Raw genomic sequence first — 18680 nt, forward strand, 5'->3', positions numbered from 1 at the left:
AGCCGTCCCACCGGCCAGCAATGCTTTGTGACTCCTTATTGATACTTGCCCGGGAGGCCCAGGTCATCGTCAACACGCTCAGCTTGGGCTGCAGCCTTCTCCAGGTTGCTGAGCGACTTGCTGCGCGTGCGGAAGTTCCTGAGCAGGTTGCGGTGTTCCTGGTAGGTGATGGGGGGGCTTTCTGTACTGATGTGAACAGGGCGAGGCGTACCGTAGTAATTCCCTGAGACAAACAGGGCAAGGCGCAGTTGGAGTCATGTGCATATACTGAAAATAAAAATCAACAGTGACACCATTTCTGAAGCTACAAACCAGACATATGGAACTATTTGTGTGACTGCAACCTTTGTGTTTATATATCCGTTATTTAAGGGCTTTACACTTTAATGGTGTAAAGTAGTCCTGTCTACAGTGTTTGGACTTAGTACTAAGCTAGATGACTTGTGTAAGTTAGTTGGTGCTTAGTTAAGTACACATGATTATTTGGGGTTTATGTTTAGTTTGACAGTATATTTTAAGTGGGAACTGACTGACTGACTGACTGACTGACTGACTGACTGACTGACTGACTGACTGACTGACTGACTGACTGACTGACTGACTGACTGACTGACTGACTGACTGACTCACTAAGTCACTGACTCACTGACTAAGTAACATAAAAACAAGTGTCAAACCTCTAATTTCAAACTAAAAGTCAAAGTCTGCTTTATTGTCAACTTCTTCACATGCCGAGACACACAAAGAGATCGAAATTACGTTTTCTCTATCCCACGGTGATAAGACATATTACACGATGGACATACAAGTAAACGACGCAATATAAAAAACAAGAAGGCACAAACAATAAATAATAAGAGTAATAATAAATAATATTATTTATTATTATTATTAATAATAAATAATAAATAAAGAAGATTAACTTAAAATTTAACCTAGCATATTTGTAAATAATCATATTCTAGATACTATGAGACCAAATAAAGTCCACTACAGTGAGTTCTATAACGATTTGTTAACGTTTCTCTAGAAAGAGTCGCCTTTTAATGCAATATGTGAACACCGGGCGACGTTTTATGAAGTGGCATAAAGCTACTCGCCTTGTGTTCTTAGCTCAAACAATCTATCTGTCAATTTCACATGTGAGGCAGGTAAGGCGCGAATAATTTATTGCTCCATTAAATGCTCATAAATTATGGATGCTAATACACGCGACCATTTTAAGCCTTTACAAAGGTGGAACCTGCGGGGCGTCTGCAAAATTGAAGCTAAAATTGAACACTATAATGCAATGTCACAACAATCTAACAGATTGCGCAGCAACTAACCACTAGTTCAGCAATTTGCCTCTGTGATGCTCATATTGCTATTTAATTAATAAAATGTTTATGTTGTATCGTGCTGACACGAAGCAATTTCAGATGTGACTAATGACGTGTGCCACTGTGTCTACCTTTAAATTTACCGCTCTCCAGCAGCGCTCCCGACTCCTCCAGAGAAAAAAACTCCTCAATGGAGACAAAGTTATAGTCTGTCCCGGGGATCTCTCCCACTCTAGGCGGCCTGGTCGTGCCTGGGAAAGGAAGAAAACATGAAATATGAAGACGTGCATCAAAGCAACGAGGCTGGAAACGCTGTAAGCTCTTAAGTGGATGATCTGCCAATTAATCAAGGCAGCGTGCTTTTATCCGAGGGTCATAAATTATAGCAAAGCCACTGACCTCAGTGTTTAAGCTAAACAGCGATTCAGCAAGCTATAAATAGTCCCTAAAGCATGTTTGTAACTCATAAAGGTTTGACTGGCTTGACACTTTGCTTACATTTGAAACACAAGCGAGCAAATCCCCATCAACACATTTGGAAACATTGCCTCTCGTCCTCATCTTCCCAATTTTAGAATGCAGACATGTACGATAATGATCAGTTTCACAAAGCCTCCTCCACAGCCAGCCGCCATCTGCTTTGCTCCCTTTAAAAGTCACCATTGTGAAACTGTACTGTTTTTTCATTAATTGCTCCTGTCTTCACTCACTGCTCCAAGTTTATTTATAAAACACAGTGACAAGACCCCAGCATATACTATTTGGTCTCTGCTCATTATGTATACCACCACCCGCAATCTCAGTTCAAGCAGTTTTATTAGCGTGTATGGGGTGTGACACTTCTCAGAACTTCAGAAGTCTTTTCCCAATGCAAAGTCCAGTCTGTCTGACTAATTGTTTTAACTAGTCAAATGTGGTCAAAACCAATCCAAATAGTTCCTTTTTTTTTTCTTTTTTTTTTTAAATCGTGGCACTGTTTTTGTCACAAATCTCATATTGAGAGCAAAGTCATGAACAAACAAAACTTTTGTGCTGTTCAGGCTCCTGATGGTGCAGGCAATTCATTTAGCAAGGCCTTTTGATTCTGCTAGATCGATAGGAATTGAATGAAATATTAATGAGGCACTGTGAAAGTCTTTCTATTGCCATTGCAAAGACGGAGCACTCGGATGATCAATGACCTGTCATCACAATTGATTCTAGTTGACCTTGTCCTGAAACGGAGCAAAGAAACAACACCACATCATTACAAGATCACCGAGGTAAGGTGCCAAAACAAACTCTTTATTGTGCCATTTTACATCTGGCAGACAGACAAAACTGTGTGGGGGGGGGGGGGGACCTCCACCTGTTATACACCTTGATTGACCTCCATAGAGTCATTTATCTCTTGAGACAAAATCACCCTGAGTGTGTCCCACTCTCCCACGGGAGCACATGTGATGTTGGCGCCCAACACCCAGGCAGCCAATAAAAGTGATTAATGCACCGCTGTCCAGGGAGCAGTTTGTCGCACAGAAAGTGAGAACTTGGCAACACACACACACACACACACACATAGCTTGGTGGACACGCACACTGGACACACAAACATTACTGTAGTCATCATCATCCATCTGACGAGTCTTACTAAAGCTATTTTTGTGTGGTAGCAAGAAGTCTTGCACTTACTGTAAATTTGCAGTTCTCCCATCAAATACAAGATTTTTTACAAAGAAAAAAACAAAACAAATGGGGGAAAAATGCAGTAAAGTACTCATGCTGTAATTAAGTCGAAGGATAGATTTAAGCAAACAAAAAAATGATAGATTACTGGCAATTTGCTGCACTAATTTGCGTCCACAAAATCGGCATAACGTGGACAATATGGCTGTGCCCACAATATCCCATTTTTTATCTTCAAGATAGGTATATCGTGCAAAAGAATTACACATTTCTGCCTATGAAATAGTGCATACAAAATACAAATGCGTGTCAACAAAATATTTTGCGTCCACAAATAGTTTTAACGTGTAGATGAATTACTCATCTGTGCCCGTGAAGTAGGTCACCATGAGCAAAAAATATTCATCTGTGCCCACTAAAAAGGTACAAAATACAATTTTGCAGCCCCAAAAAAATTGTAGGTATGACATGCACAAAATGAATTTGTGCCCAGAAAATCCTAATTTGAGTCCATAAAGTAAGTATAATAACATGCATATAAAAGAATAATTTTTGGCAACAAAATACAATTTGCGTTTTTGCTCAAAATAGGTTCTGTGCTTGCACAAAATACTAATTTAAAGAAATAGGTCAAACGTGTGAAAGAAATGATCATTTGATAACGTGCACAAAAAACATATTGGTGCCCACAAAATAACTGTACTGTACATACCAATGATTAATTTCTGTCCGCAAAGTAGCAAGTATTTTTCTCCCTAATTTATGTTCGTGCCTTTCACGTGGTGCCCCATTGAGCTTTGCCTGCAACAGAAGGTGCACTCAAGGAGAAATCAGAGATCAGGAGGGATGAGAGAGAAAGATGTCTGAGGAAATGTGCAACACAAGGCGTTTGTTATCTCCGTCTGCCCCTGCCCTCGGGCTTATTAACACTCTTCCTGATCCACCTGCTGATTCTGTAGCTAATTATAATGTTTATATTCGGGCTCATCTTCCAGAATGTATCACGGTTGTTTTCTGCTCTTAGGAGGTAACGTCCATATGTGCTTGTTTTTAAATTATATGAAAAGGCTTCTTGCATTAATAAATGGATGAAAAATCCTTTTTTGAGGGTAAAGGGAAAGTGTAATGTACACGTCTAGTTCACCTGAGGAAAGGTCGTCAAATGTCAAGGTGAAAAAAAATGACATTTACTGAATTCTATCACTGTCAACTTTCAAAATGGGTCAAATTGGACCCAAATAGGATATAAGGGTTCAAATTCAACAACAAATCCCCATGACGATATCTGACATGTGAATAATTCCGCTCCTCCCCTCCGGACAAACACGACGTCTCCAGCTGATATGGTGCAAATCTGGCACTCATTATCTATGCGCCCTCTGAGGAGATCCACATGGCATGTCAGTGCCTGCGGGGAGAGTCCGGGAAGGCTTTCGGGATGGATTATTGACATCTTCTCCGTCGCCTGACCGTCCCTGCGGATGCTACGTGCCGATCCTCAGGGACAGGAGTGCGATAGAGATTGACGAGGTAATTACACAAAAGCCCGTATCAACCAGCAGACAAAGCTGTCCGTCAAGCTCACCGCACACAAAGCGCTAATGACGAGCGGCGCAGTTGAAAAGGCCACAGGCTCTCCTTCGCTGTCTCGCTCACCAGCATACGAAAACGGTGATTCCAATCTCTGACTGTAATTAGAAAAGTCTTTTATGGCGAGACGTCGAAGGGCCTTGAAACAATGACTTTGCGTTGGAAACGGGCGTATAAATCGCAGCGATGGGGAGGGGGGGGCAAACGCTGAGGAGGGTGCTTTGAGGTCGCAGACGGAAAATGACAACAAAAGAGGTTGACAAAATGCTTCCTGTTGTGATGTGGACCTGGAAAATCATGTCTGCGTCTGTCCACAAAAGCACATTAGGCCATAGACGGTGAGGTCAAGGCGAATCCAGTGACCCAACTTTGGAGAGACAAGCTCTCATTTCAACTCAAGTGACAATAATATCAAACAGTTCTTCAAAAAAGAGACTCCAAGCTGTTGTGGGTACGATTGCAGCTTACTAAGTCACTCTTTTGTTGTTTTGGTCTGGATGTATCACACTGCCCCCTGGTGGCTAGGTCAGGAACAACAGAAGGAGCAGCACAATTAATTGACTTGAAGTATTAAATCATGCTCCACAAACTGTATGATTCCTTATATTCCATTCAATGATCGTATTACTTTAAGCTTTAATATCTAAAATTATTATTAAACAAAACCAAATTAAACATGTTTATGTCAGGGATTTTTTTGTGTTGGCATTTAATGTCATTTCCATTTGTTTCAAGGGACAAAGATGATTTGAGTCACAGAAATTTAGGTAACTTGTATTTCAAAGGACCACTGTCAATTTTCCTTACATAACACCAGTTCGCAACAGACGCTTTCCCGGGGCCCATTTCCCCTCGAGGTTATTTGTAGCGTAACATTCATTTGCTTGATTCTGTCATTCATTTCCACTTTTATGCACGGCGGCTTTGGAATGCTATTTCCTGGATCAAAGCGCGTTGTCTTATGACAAGCCTTCAAGAAACGAGATGTTCTTTAAATAGCACAAAGGTACAAGAAGGATACAAACAGGATCGAGATACTCGGGAGGATGGCAAGGCTTTTCTATCCTTTATCTAGTTACTTGTAAGGCGAACAGGCTTTAGTGAGTATTCCATCCATCCATTCATATTTGAGCGCTTATCTTCATTAATGTCACGGGTGAGCTGGCGGGGAACACATCATGTGTAAATAAACAACCATTCACACTCACATTCGCTTTGATGGACTGTTTCGAGCCTTAAATGAACCCACATGCATGTTTTGGGAATGTGGGAGGAAAACCAGAGTACCCATGCAAGTTCCAGTTGAACTGGCGTAACTACATGACAAATCGCAAAATTATGAGAAACCCTGAAATGTATTACGTTATATCATTGTATTTATCACATAAAAACATGACATTTGTCAAGTTATATTTGGATGTAATGTGTGGCAGCTTGAGGCAATAGTAGGATTCCAATAGAATCAAATTAAATAAAATCCAGGTGATATATAACTACCGTAATTTTCGGACTATAAGTCGCCATCTAACTTTCAATTTTGTCTGGATTGTTAATTGCCATATAAAGTGTCAAACATTTCCTGTAATTTTGCACCCTTACTACCTCCTTGTCCACTGCACTGCCTTGTGAGAGTGTAAATGAAACTAGAAGTCAATTGAAAAGAGGAGCAACATACAGTACAAAAGGTCCCGAAGAGGGCCACAAGGAGCCAGTGACGAATCCTCACCATCAAAGTCCTGCTACATCAAACCCAGTAGCCTCATCCTCGAGGAGAATCCAAGAAAATGTGACTTCATTACGACTGCTCGTGACAGCTGTCAAGATCAGGAGAGCATGCGTGTGTGCATGCACACATGGTATCGGCATGACAACAACAGAATCTTACAGTGTCATGTCAACAGATCGGGGGATTAGGCCCACGTACTGCTCAAGGAGCTCGACCTGCCTGGTTGTCTCTAAAGGAAAGCGTTTGTAGCCGAGGTAGGGTCAGCTAGGGCTCTATTCTGATATATGGCCACATTGGGCACACACGAGCGTTGGGAGAGCTTGGTCATGATGATTGTCGGCAGACTGCGTCACATGACCTACTTCCTGTCCTAACGGGGAGGATTAGAAGACGCCCTGTTCTTACAGATAGGTTAAGACTTCTGGCACACTAGGTGGTCCGTCTTGTCTACCTATATGGGCCCAAAATGACAAGCTAAATAGGAGGGAAAGTAACTGGGGAGGGAAAAAACAAAGTCGTCTGTTATATCCCTCGGCTGTTTCCAGTGACGTCATACATTAGAGAGGATTAACATGGCAACAGATGTACGACAACAAGCCGCCTTTGGCTGCCATTGTACATGATTTCATTTATGAGCATCCAAATTACACGGCTTGTGCAACCTCCTTCTCAAGGGGCTTACAGAAAGTTAGTTTGTACGCAGCTTTACAGACAGTACACCAAAAGAAGGAAAGAGAAGTAGCCCGGAGCGGTGGCTGATGACTGGAATGGCGAGAGACAGCCTCTGAGAATAAACCCGGTGCAAAAAAAAAAAATGTTGCCACGCAAATGTTCTAAAATGACGATGTTGTTCTTGGCCCCAATCTAATTTAATGGCACTTTGATTATTTTTGATGTGAGATTAACTGATCTCAACAAGCCATCAGGTACAAGCATTGTAGGAGTCATTTTTTTTCTGGTAATTCTAAACATAATCCATCTACTGTATTTAGTAGCATTAGGGCATTGACGGACGGACAGATGGACAGATTGATTGGTCTCAAAAGTGGGTGACCAGGCGTCTGTCTTTGGACAGTATATATTGTTTGCTGGAATAAAGAGCAACAAATGTGAGCAGATGTGACCTCTACTCACTCAGCATGGAAGCAAAAGAGAAAGGCTAAAAGAGGAAAGCATGACCATCTTTGTCAACTTACTGCAGACTCAATTCTCATTTTCCTGACATTTTTATTTTCATTTGACTTTTACATTTCAGCTGCATTTTTTTCCTCATCCATTCAGGCACTTTTTGAAGGAACCGATTAGAAATAGGGCCTCTATATAAAAGGTGCTGCGCAAAGAGCAAACCATACATTGAAGGCAAGATGAAGAGCATCATGGGTGACTTACAAGGTACAGCTCGGAGGTAAAGGTTCTCTCGGATGACCTGCTGAAGTGTGCTATCCACTGAGCCGGGTGTGAAGCACTTACTCAGGTACAACCTGAGATCCTTGCACAATGTGGCGCCTGAGGGAAGGGCAAAGAAAACAAGCATGGCGTCAAGGAAAAAAGAAGACTTGCTTGATGTCGTCAAATCTGACGACGGATGAGAAGCAAATTGCTTTGTGCTGCAACGTTTAAAACCAAGTGCTGCTTAATTTAGCACTTTAGGCAAATTCACACACACACAGCCATCTCTCTCTCTCTCTCTCCCTCTCGCTCTCTCGCTCTCGTGCCTCGCATTGCACCTGAGAATCACATGCCTTTTCGCAGCTCCCTCGTGCATACCAAACAATCTCCTGAAGTTAATTGCCGCACACTTCACAACTGAGGCTTTCACCGGGGGAGGTAGTAGAGCCAATCACCTGGGCCTGGATTTCATCTCTCTGATGACTTAATATCATCTCAAACGCTTAACACGCTCTGTTGACAGGCCGCTTGGCGTTATTGATGGACTGAGCGCATCTCCGAGCCTGTCAGTCACACTGATAGACGACGCTTGCCCTGCGGGCTGCCGCTGCGCCTCGCCGTCTGCACCCCGGTGCTGCCAGACGGAATTCACTGGGCTATTAAAAGAAATGTCAGAGTGCTAGAGGTTTTGGAGTCATCTGTATGTATATATGTATATAGCCTATAATATGTATTTTGTCTGCCGCCATCTGCTACTTGATGATACTGATGAGGAAATATTTTATTAAAATGTAAAAACAGTGAACTGAAATCTACTACACGATAAGTTATAATTTATTGCTCCAGAAAAAAATTCCACCTGTTTCGGAACCTAACCTTTTATTCATAATTATTATTAATATATTCTTATATTAGATATTATGTAGTATGTATGATGTTCTGGAGAGAAAATGAGGGTCGATTCAGAATCAGCGCCAAAAAAAATCATTAACTTTACTGGCACTTTAGATTATAAAGATGTCGATTTTTTTTTCTACCTGATTTAATCTGTATTTTGAAGTCATCTGTTGTAGCCCTTATTTAAATATTGAATTATTCATTAAGAGTTGTGTATCATTAAAAAAAATGGTGCCATACAAGCTATAAAAAAAATCTGCTAAGCACTCTATTTATTACTGCTGTAAATCAGTTATTATTACCCCAAAATAACCTTCAGGATAGTCCGCGCCTAATGAAGCTGAACATCATTAGTTATACATTCTAATGCCCCAGCTCCTGCTTTTTTCTTTTTTTAATTACAGGGCACCCTTTTTTACATTTTCCCCCTAATACGTTAGATTTACTCGAGCAAATAGTTGCGGGTGTTTTGCTATTAACTACGCTGCTTGCTTACTCCGAGCATATTTATCTGGTTTAATGGGGTCTGGGGAGGCGAGCTGAGGATGTTAAGTAGCATGCTTAAGCATTGTTCTGGTATTGATTTGGTTTTTATGCTGCTACCATAAGGACCTTGCTGTTCTACACCACTCACAAAAAGATGAGGTGAAAATTCAGAAACTTAAAATGCATTTGAAACTATTTGAGTTGGGTTGACATAGTTGAGTTTAAACGTAAGTAGGTATATTGGTATTTCCAGACTTAAGTTGACTCGGTAACTAGAAGTAGGAGGAAAAGTCGTTCAGCTACCTGGCACGTCGGCTCATCAATCACTGTCAACACGCAGTCACTCCGACGGCCGGGCTTTCGAGATGATCACGGATACGCCCGTGGCAGTGGGAGCTGGAGCAAAGGTCCTCGTTTACACCCCCGTGTCCAAATCAGCTATCAATCAAGGCGGCAAGGCCACGGGGGAGATGCGGTCAGGTGACACTCGGCTGACATATTACTCCGCTCCGAAGTGACCGAGGCATCCGTTAGCCGTGCCCCGTGTTGTTATCATCAAGGTCCCACGCCACTGATGGGCAACTATATGGCCGCGCTCCTGCCCACGAGGTATTCAGCCGTGACCTCGTATCCGTGCGCCAATCGCCTTGACACATCCGCACTAATTGACGAGTGCGGATCAGCATCGTAACGCGAGTGACGGTGAATTTGGCCTGGGGGGGGATGTGGGGGCTGCGGGGGTGTAGAACAACATTATTATGGATGACGGATTGGACACTGGAGTGATGGGCTGTTTGGGTGCAGTCTGATGAAACAAGTGCAATGGAGCAAAACAGATAAGTCAATAAAACCTACAGACATTTTGGCACATCTGCTAAATTTTTGGGGGTGGGGGGATTTGCGGATAATTTTGCTTGTGGACTGTGATTGGCTGGTGGGAGCTGGTGACATGTCGAGTGTGTAGTGTACGTATTGTCCAAAAGTCAGGTGAGATAGATTCTTGTTCATCCGCAACATTAATGAGGATAAGTGGTCAGCAGTGAGCAAATCACTGTTACTGCCTGGGGTCAAGTCTGCGCTCTGTCCGTTGGAAAGTGATTGTCAAAGGGAGGGCGGGTCTGCGCTGGGAATTGATCGACATCGTCGGGGTTGGATTTGCAGACGAGGGGAAATCTGTCAGGAAACTCTAGCATTCTTATTGGATTCAGTGCTTATCAATGATTATTTGGAGGGCCCCTTAAGTTGGACGCTGGGGGCCACCACCACCTACGTACTCCTTTTTTTACTATCAGTGTTATTTTGTTTATTTATTATTTTATGACATTATATTTTTATTATTTATTGTATTCACAAACCCTGAGAATTCTTCAAAAAGTGCTGAAAAACATTCAATATACCGCGTCCACTAAAAACTGGTGTCTATAAAATGTTTCATACGTAGGATTGTCTATGCGTAATTCAGCCAAACATAGTGGCTAGTCTACTGGTCACTTTCAACATATCTATTTTTGTACCAATTTATGCATCTATTGATATGTAAAATAAGGCCAGCCAACAGAACGAAACATCTTTTTGACTGACACTTATTAGAAAAAAGAAGACTAAAATTATCTTTCGAGCAGTTCACGCTATTTTCACTCTTCTCAAGTTAAATGACATGCAGGTATTTCTTTCCATGTGGTTTTTGCCACCCCAAAGTACTTGTGACATCACCGTGAAAAGGTCAATAGTACGTTAGCTTGGCCGAATCCTACCTGGTGACACGCTTTTGATGCGGACAGGATGGGGGCAGGAGTTGAGAACCCCCCGTACGTCTCCGAGCGTCATGCCCAGTACAGGCGTTCCTCCAATCTCCAGAATGATATCGCCCACCGTGAGTCCGTCCCCCGGAGCGGCCGTGACAAAAGGAAACTCTCCGTAATCAGCCCCTCCTCCGACGGCCACGCCGAGCTCCCCTGATGAGCCGATCAAGGGGACGAAGGTATCCTGCATCCTGGAACGCCAGTGCTGCTTCCTCACAGCTGTCTTAGACATGGCAAATGAGCTGCGAAGGAGAGAAAACACAATTTTGAGGTGTCATATGGCGAAGAAATATGGAACATTTAAGTGAAAATTGCATCAAGGAGAGTGTGAATTCAGATTTTATCAAACTTTATTCGAAAATATATTCAATATGTTGTCTTGACGTTAACTCAAAGACTATTTTTCATCAAATTTTGTTACCATTTTATTTATTACCGATCTTTAAATGCTTTTTCTCATAAGTCCTGGATTTGGATGTTATTAATAAACAATGCAGCGTGTAGATGAATAAAAAAAATCAAACAAACAAACAGCTCTGAGGGCTTGCTTTGTTTCTCATTTCTTGACAACATGGAGTGTGGGAACTGCGTCTGTATGTTTGAACACAAACACACAGCAGCACAGCAAGTGGCTGTGTCACCACACCAAAACGTTCCCTCTTACTCGTCCCCGGTCCATGACGTGTTGTCATGTAAACACGTATGTGCTCACATGGGAAAAAGCTGACCGCACATTGATAGATTCTGTTGTTGCTGCAAAGCACGTTTGTCTTGTTTTTCCTCATGGCAAAGGTGAGAGAGAAAAAAAAACTCAGAGCACAACGCTGAGCGGATTTCTTTGAGGTGACTGTGATGTGACAGCTGCAGTGTCCGTAGAGAGCACACGATATACCGACGTCACCTTGACACCGGGAAAGGGTGACAATGTGTGACACTGTGTGGGCAATAAAGCACGGAGCTTACCAAAGACACATTTGGGAAGTGTTGGACTTCAACATGAAGCTGGAAGCACAAGTGGTAGGAAAATGAGCATCATGGACGATTTGAATTTAGCAACATTATTTTACATACATTAAATCTAAAGTGTTTGTTTATCCCCTCGCCCATCAAACTAATTGCTTAGCCACTAGATTTACACTTGTGGCTCTATTTTTCGTGATTTTCATAGATCCTGCATGACGTGGTGAAACTCAGAGGCCTGTCTACCACACATGAGCACTGGCGGATAGATCAACAAGAGGGAGGGCTGCACCACTGTGGGAGTGGTCAACGCCGACTTCAATGATGGTCGATCAAAGACAGACAACTGTTTTTTGACATGGTCGAAACAAGCACTGTGGGTTCCAAAACATCACCCTCATAAAATGTATTTCAAAAACCCAGCAGCACATTAGCATTCAAACAAACTTTGCTCCACTTATCCATACAACACCACCTCTGCCTTAGCCAGGAGATTAGCCATTATGCATCACTTAATCAGTACATTCCAATCCTCTTGGGCGAATGTGAGACGACGATGACCCTCGCCTACGAGAAGGATAACAAGGCCAACCTTTTAGAGCCAGATAAGCCTGAGCAGCGGCACCCCAAAGGCTGAACGCAGCAAAGGAAGGACGCTATACATCTTATCTTTTCCTCTTGACAGGCGGGAGTGACAGAGATGCTCATTTTCTCTTTTAGCTATTTGCAGGAAAGGATGAAAATGAGCGGTGTGAAAGACAGACGGATGGTCTCTCTGACAGGAGTAATATGAGAGGAGAGGAAAAAGACGAGTGCAGAGGTCACATGGTGATGGGGAGGCGCCACTCAGCCTGGGCTTGGCGACGGAAGCGACCTTGGACAAGGCAACATGAGTCCGTGCTGGATCTACTTGCACAAAAGCAGCAATTTCACACCAAGTGCCACCTAAAAATATCATGACTCACATCAAAACACAATACAGAAGAAGGCCTGACTATTTGGTGAAAACGAGAAAATTATTTTAAGATTGAAACCTGTTATGATAATCAATTGTACCATTCTGCACATCCCCACTGCGAATGACTGTGGGAAAAAAAAGTCAACTTTTGGTCACCATCTGCTCATATTCGGCCAAACGCTTCACAATTCAATAGCGCGGAACTGTCACAGTGCGGACGGACAATGACCCATAGATGATTGTGAAAGCGACCATAAAGTTTTTCAAGGCAAAGAAGCGGAATGGCCACGTCAATCACCTGGCCTGATTCCAATTGAGCATGCAATTCACTTGGTGAACTGACAAAACTGAAGGCCAAATGCCTCAAGCAACAACAACCAGGAACTGAAGACAGTTGCAAACATCAGAAATGAAATCCCGCGCCTGATGATGTTGTGGATGTGTTCCGCATTTCTTTATTTGGATTTCATATTCTCATTCTGTGGTTGATCTGGAGACTTCTTCAAACATCCGTGCAGTCGTCTGCAATGATTGGAATACTAAAAATAAAATCACTGATTGGTGCTGGGTATTATTCCGATCCTGTTGAGCATACTCTGCGGCGCGTGCTATGAGTCACATGAATGCTCACTGTTGTCTTGACCTCGTGCGTTTGATGGCGCTTTAATGAGTCGCAGCCTGTCAGGGCGCCCCAAAACTGGACGCCGCTGACACACACCCTGTCATCGCTGCAGTCTCATCAGTCCATTCAAAACCATTGCACTGAAATGCCATCAGTAGGAGGACGCTGGCTAGACATGACAGGGGGGACCAAAAATAAAAATCATGGAACATGCGGACAAAATGTTCATTTGTGGCTACGAGGACTTTTTGGAATATTGCCCAATTTTTGGAGCAAACACTTGAAATAGAGTTGCAATGATCAACCAACAGATAACGGATTATCAGATAAATCAATAATTATTTATTTGAACAATTAATTGTCCAGAAATTGTTTTTTTTAAGGTGTTCTTTTAATTTATTTAAATTAGAATGAACATCAATTCTTTTCAGATTCTGTTCGTGCACTGCATTGCCATTTTCCAAAGTGCTTGTATCTTGTCAGTGTGCGTGTATTGCTCCGTGACCCCGACGTGACATTTTGCATTCATTATCAACATTAAGATAAACAAATTTGTTGAAGAGCTTACCCAGCATCCTGACTACCCGAGCATGACCAAAATAAAAAATAGAAATTGCTTCAATCCGTCGCAGAGATGAACGCAGACAACACAATGCACAGTCAATGTTGGCTTTCAAAAACAATGCACCACTGACAATTTGTGACCTTGAGGTCAAAAAAGCGCTGACCAGTACAGATCTCCTTTCACTGACTTCCGACACAATTCTGCGAGGGGGAAGTCAGAGTCCCTGTGGCCTTCGACCCCTCCAAAACCTGCGCAGTGGAATTTCAGACAACTACACAATCAGTCCTTGGCAAAATGCACTTCTTGTGAAATCTATTCTTAGAAATCCCCTTTCATTTTATTTGTCTGCTCAGATTGGAACAAAGCTTGTGACTAACAGCTGTGTGACTTGGTTGTTGAGAAAATACTTTGTTTTCTATTAGTACGCATCTGCCATCATGTATAGAACCAATACAGCACTGCTTTGAGGTACGAGTTGAATTTGTTCCATGATCACACTCTTAACTGAAAAGAAATGAATCTCAAATTGTCTGTCCCCAGTGAAATTAATGGAAAGGCCATTAATCCATTCAAATCCACCCCACTAAAAAGAAAGAAATGTTTTTAATGAAGAAAAATAACACCGTTATATTAAATTTCATAAAAACAGTTACACCGTAAATAGAATGTACAGTTTGTGCTTTATGATTTCATTCTACAATTCATGAAGGCAAAGAAAGGCATATGACACACATCAATTAAGATAACTGAATAATTGAATAGCTTAGCAAAAAAAATCAAGAAAGCCTGGAAAGTGACACGATTGATTTACAATCAAACACAGATGTCTACTTTGCATTTCCTTGGTGGAGGACATGTGATTTTTTAGCTTTAAGACCCTTTGACTAACATTGGATGCCCCTTCTGCAAGACAAACACACGCCAACTATCATTTGAAAATTTCAGCAAGCAGGACAGTGGCAATCAACGACATCATTCTGACGAATCGTGGTTACATTTCGAATGGTTGGAATATTCATTCCAGATATCTGGAACAGAATTGGAACTCATTGAAACAACAGATAAATTGTCCGTAATTTGGTTTTGCCCATTTCCCATATCCAGTCAAACTGTAAAAAGCGAGGAGGGCTTGCCGCAGCTTTAGACGTCAGAGGTTGCTGTGATCTAACTGTGTTTTTCTTTCGAATGAACACGCCGTTGTCAACTTTCTGTTTCCGCTCCAAATGTGATCCACGATAACCAAATTAGCCGCTTCTATTAGCTCAGCCTGAAAGTGCAATGAATTTACGTAAGTCAACTTGATGTTTTATTCCCCTTTCAAGTTCAATTGGTTGTCTTTCCTAAATGTGAATCTGGGTGAATATTGATGGGCTGCCTGTGTGTGGTTTGTCAGCTCAGATTGTGACCAGCGTGCCGAACAGCCTTAATTGTGTCTCTGGATGCAAGCACTCACAGCAAACGACCAAATGGAAGGATGGAGGACTTTTTTCATATGTCTGAATAAGCAGGACCAAAGTCAGCATGAGCAACGATTTCCTGCACATTCAGAGGTAAACAAAGAGAACACAGCGCACGCTCATTTCAACAGCACACACAGCTGGATAATTGCAATATTCACCGAGTCATCACATAACAACTGAACACGTGGAAGCAATGGCAAGTATTTCCATATGTGAAACATCTAGTTGAAGAAGCGGAAAATAATGCAAATTATTGTGTTCACTGCTCACATGACAAAAGGGAGGTGAAAGCACAAATGCGATCATTTATCATGGAGGGAAAAATACTACACACGTCAACCACAGCTAACATCAATTGGGAGACAAGCGTAAGAGGGAGCTAAAATGGATGATGTGCAAATAGCTGTTTGATTGCTATTTGCAGTCGGAAAGATGCAGGAATTTGGTCATTTGTTCGAAATATGTTTAGTGAGGTAGGAACGGAGACAGGACCTTAAAAAGGCAGCCTTGAGATGAAGCCTCCCGTTTAGCATCCGCTTGGTTATAGCATTAATCTTCATTGTTTTGTCGAGGATACACAATTAAATATGGCGCTAAAAAAATTGCAAATTCAACCCAGATAGAACCGAGATGTTGATCAATGTTTAAAACGTGACTTATTTGTTTAGTCTTGAATTTGATTGACCAACTTCACTTTAGATGTGTTCTTTATCTGATCAAATGGACTTTCACATTATTTGAACTGTCTAGGTATCATATTATGTTTGAAGGGGGATCCCCTCATCTGTGGTCCCTTCTCAAAATTTCTTATTTTTCCCCAGTTGGGGTTTTCTGGGTTTTTCCTTGCCCTCCTTTCGGTTAAGATCAGGGCATGCCGTCAATATTGTCAACTGTGTGCATGTGAAGCACTTGGAGATTTTTTTTCTTTTATGATTAAGGGCTATATAAATACATTTCACTTGATCTCTAATCTCTGATCACACAATCCCTTGCATTGGCATGACAACTGCAATTCACCATCTCTGGTAATATATAGTATCGTAGGACCAACAGAAAAAAGGGAAAACTAAATCTCATCCTTTATCAATTGTGGTTTCGATATAAAGATGAATACTTGTTTCCATAATCACATTGTGTTAACATTGCAAGTGAGGGCATGATTTTCCCCATCACGCACACCAAAAACAAAGCCTCTCTATTCCACTTTGACATGTAGTGAAAGATGCTGCTTCTAATCTTCCCGCAGCATCCTCCCGGGGGTGATGCTGAGGTCATCCAAGTAAAGCATCTTAAATAAGTGGTGACCTAAAGATTATCGGAACTACAAGTAGTAGCGTATGCACAGGAGCCTCCTCACACCTCCGACATCTTTTCAGGCATGGGTGCCCTGACCTCCTGACATGCCCACCAAGCTACGCGAGTAACACGGGCTGAACTAAAGCCCTGTCCTGCTCGCCCACTTCCAAATCTAGGGCACGAGAGTGCCACGCACAAAATGGACAGCAGTGGCAGATTTAAAAATAAAAGATTAAACGCTTGTGGCTGGGAAAACATAGGCCTCGCAGTGACATGGAAAAGTACGGGAACGTACATGACCTCGTACATGAAAAGGAAGAGAATACATGGAATGAAAAGTACTGGGGATCTTCTTTGCACGCCAGCAGCAAATCTCAAATCCACGCCGTTGAGTGACTACAAGTGTCCCATGAAAACACTGTAGATATCAAGCATTGGAAGGATTTTACTCTTGATATTGATGCTCTAAAGTCCCTGATAAGTAAAAATAAAGCTTGCAAATTTAACAACTGCCAAATTTGAATTAGGAAACAAAAACTAGAATTGTGAAAAATAAAGCGGTGGGTGTGTCCATTGAATACCTTTTGAGACTCCTTCGTGATGAAATGAAATTATTGAGAACTGTTAGTGACACATACCTGTCAGGAGAACTGGGTCAGGCTACTGTTCTCTTAGGGGACACTTTATCATTTGGGATCAAGGTCAAGGAAAGCATCTGCATGTTGTGTGCTGTGTACGTGCACGGCTGTGATGAGAAATACCGCTGCGACAAGAGATCCTCTCACTTAGTCTGCCGTGACACATTACGCCTCACACTGCGGCCGGAGATGAGCTCCCGGCAGGAAGCACGGATAAGTTGATCAAACTATCAACTGAGAATTGTGTAGAAAATGGGTAATACTGCACTTGTTCATCCAGATCACAACAAAAAATAAAGGATTTTTTTTCTTTTCTTTCTTTGAAAAAAGATGAGTATTGTCAAAATAGACTTATATTTTTTTAACAGATGATGACATCACATCGCTCAAAGAAAAAGATGAGGGAGGTAAAGTCATCTATTCTGGGGGTCACCTTATGAACGTGGAAAAAAAACAGGGCGAGCTTGATGAAAGTGAACGAGAAAGCATAGCCGTGACCTGATTGAAAGTGAACCAACCGGTTGATGTTGTTGGCCCCAAGAATACGTGTCGTGGCAGACTAAAAACTACCAGCTTCTGGCATTAAAAAAAAAAAACTGCCTAAAAAAAAAACTGTTATTTTTTTTAGTTGTACCTTCACATATTTTTTAAATCAATCACAACATTAGCAAAGCACATTTTAATAGTGAGTCCAGAGATTATTTTTCCCCCTATATCAAAAATGCCTGTATTTTTATCGTCATCGATGAGGTCTGTCACAAATATTTTTTAACACTACGTACTATCACAAAATTCAATGTTAACACACTTTAGTCCTTGAGATAAAATATTAGTATTGGATGTCCTTTGGTGCAAAATATTGACAAAAACTGTTGGTGGCTACCAGACCTTAGCCCCGCCCCCCAACCCTAACCACCAAAACATTAGAAAATTCTTTAAATTCACTTACATGTGAGTAGTTTTGACACATGGGTAAAATCACTATAATGTGCAGTAAGCTTATAGACTCCCATCTTACAGTGAAATGAAATTAGCGATTCACAGGGAAGGTCACACGCAAGCAGGTCTTCTTTGGGCGTGTGTCTTCCAAGTGCATTCGTGCTGAATCAGTACAGCGTCGGCTGAAGGTGACCCATCCCTCGTCTCCTCCTGCAGCCTGTCTCACCACCTAATATTGATCCCACTTGTCCAACTCACATCCGAGTCAAGGATACACAGATTCATTGCTTTCGTGACATTTCAGATATGGCCCTGTGTAAATTGTAACCGCACACGTCGCCATTGATCTCTCATTGACTCGCTCG

General features: G+C 42.0%; 1 protein-coding gene across 5 annotated transcripts in view; it reads right to left on the minus strand.

Annotated features, from left to right (window-relative positions):
* The window catches only part of LOC133150335 (membrane-associated guanylate kinase, WW and PDZ domain-containing protein 1), a 37632-nt gene that overhangs the window by 16288 nt on the left and 2664 nt on the right, over positions 1–18680 (minus strand). For 4 of the 5 annotated variants that reach the window (XM_061272803.1, XM_061272800.1, XM_061272801.1 and 1 more), the window contains exons 2-5: positions 10830–11119; positions 7693–7809; positions 1454–1573; positions 50–223 (exon numbers count right to left, since the gene is read on the minus strand). In XM_061272803.1, the coding sequence (XP_061128787.1) occupies positions 50–223; positions 1454–1573; positions 7693–7809; positions 10830–11109 (691 nt within the window). In that variant the 5' untranslated portion in view covers positions 11110–11119. The remainder of the gene's footprint in view (positions 1–49; positions 224–1453; positions 1574–7692; positions 7810–10829; positions 11120–18680) is intronic. The other variant, XM_061272804.1, reaches the window with a different exon arrangement.

This window comes from Syngnathus typhle, linkage group LG2 (genome assembly GCF_033458585.1).
Source record: "Syngnathus typhle isolate RoL2023-S1 ecotype Sweden linkage group LG2, RoL_Styp_1.0, whole genome shotgun sequence".
Lineage (NCBI taxonomy): Eukaryota > Metazoa > Chordata > Actinopteri > Syngnathiformes > Syngnathidae > Syngnathus > Syngnathus typhle.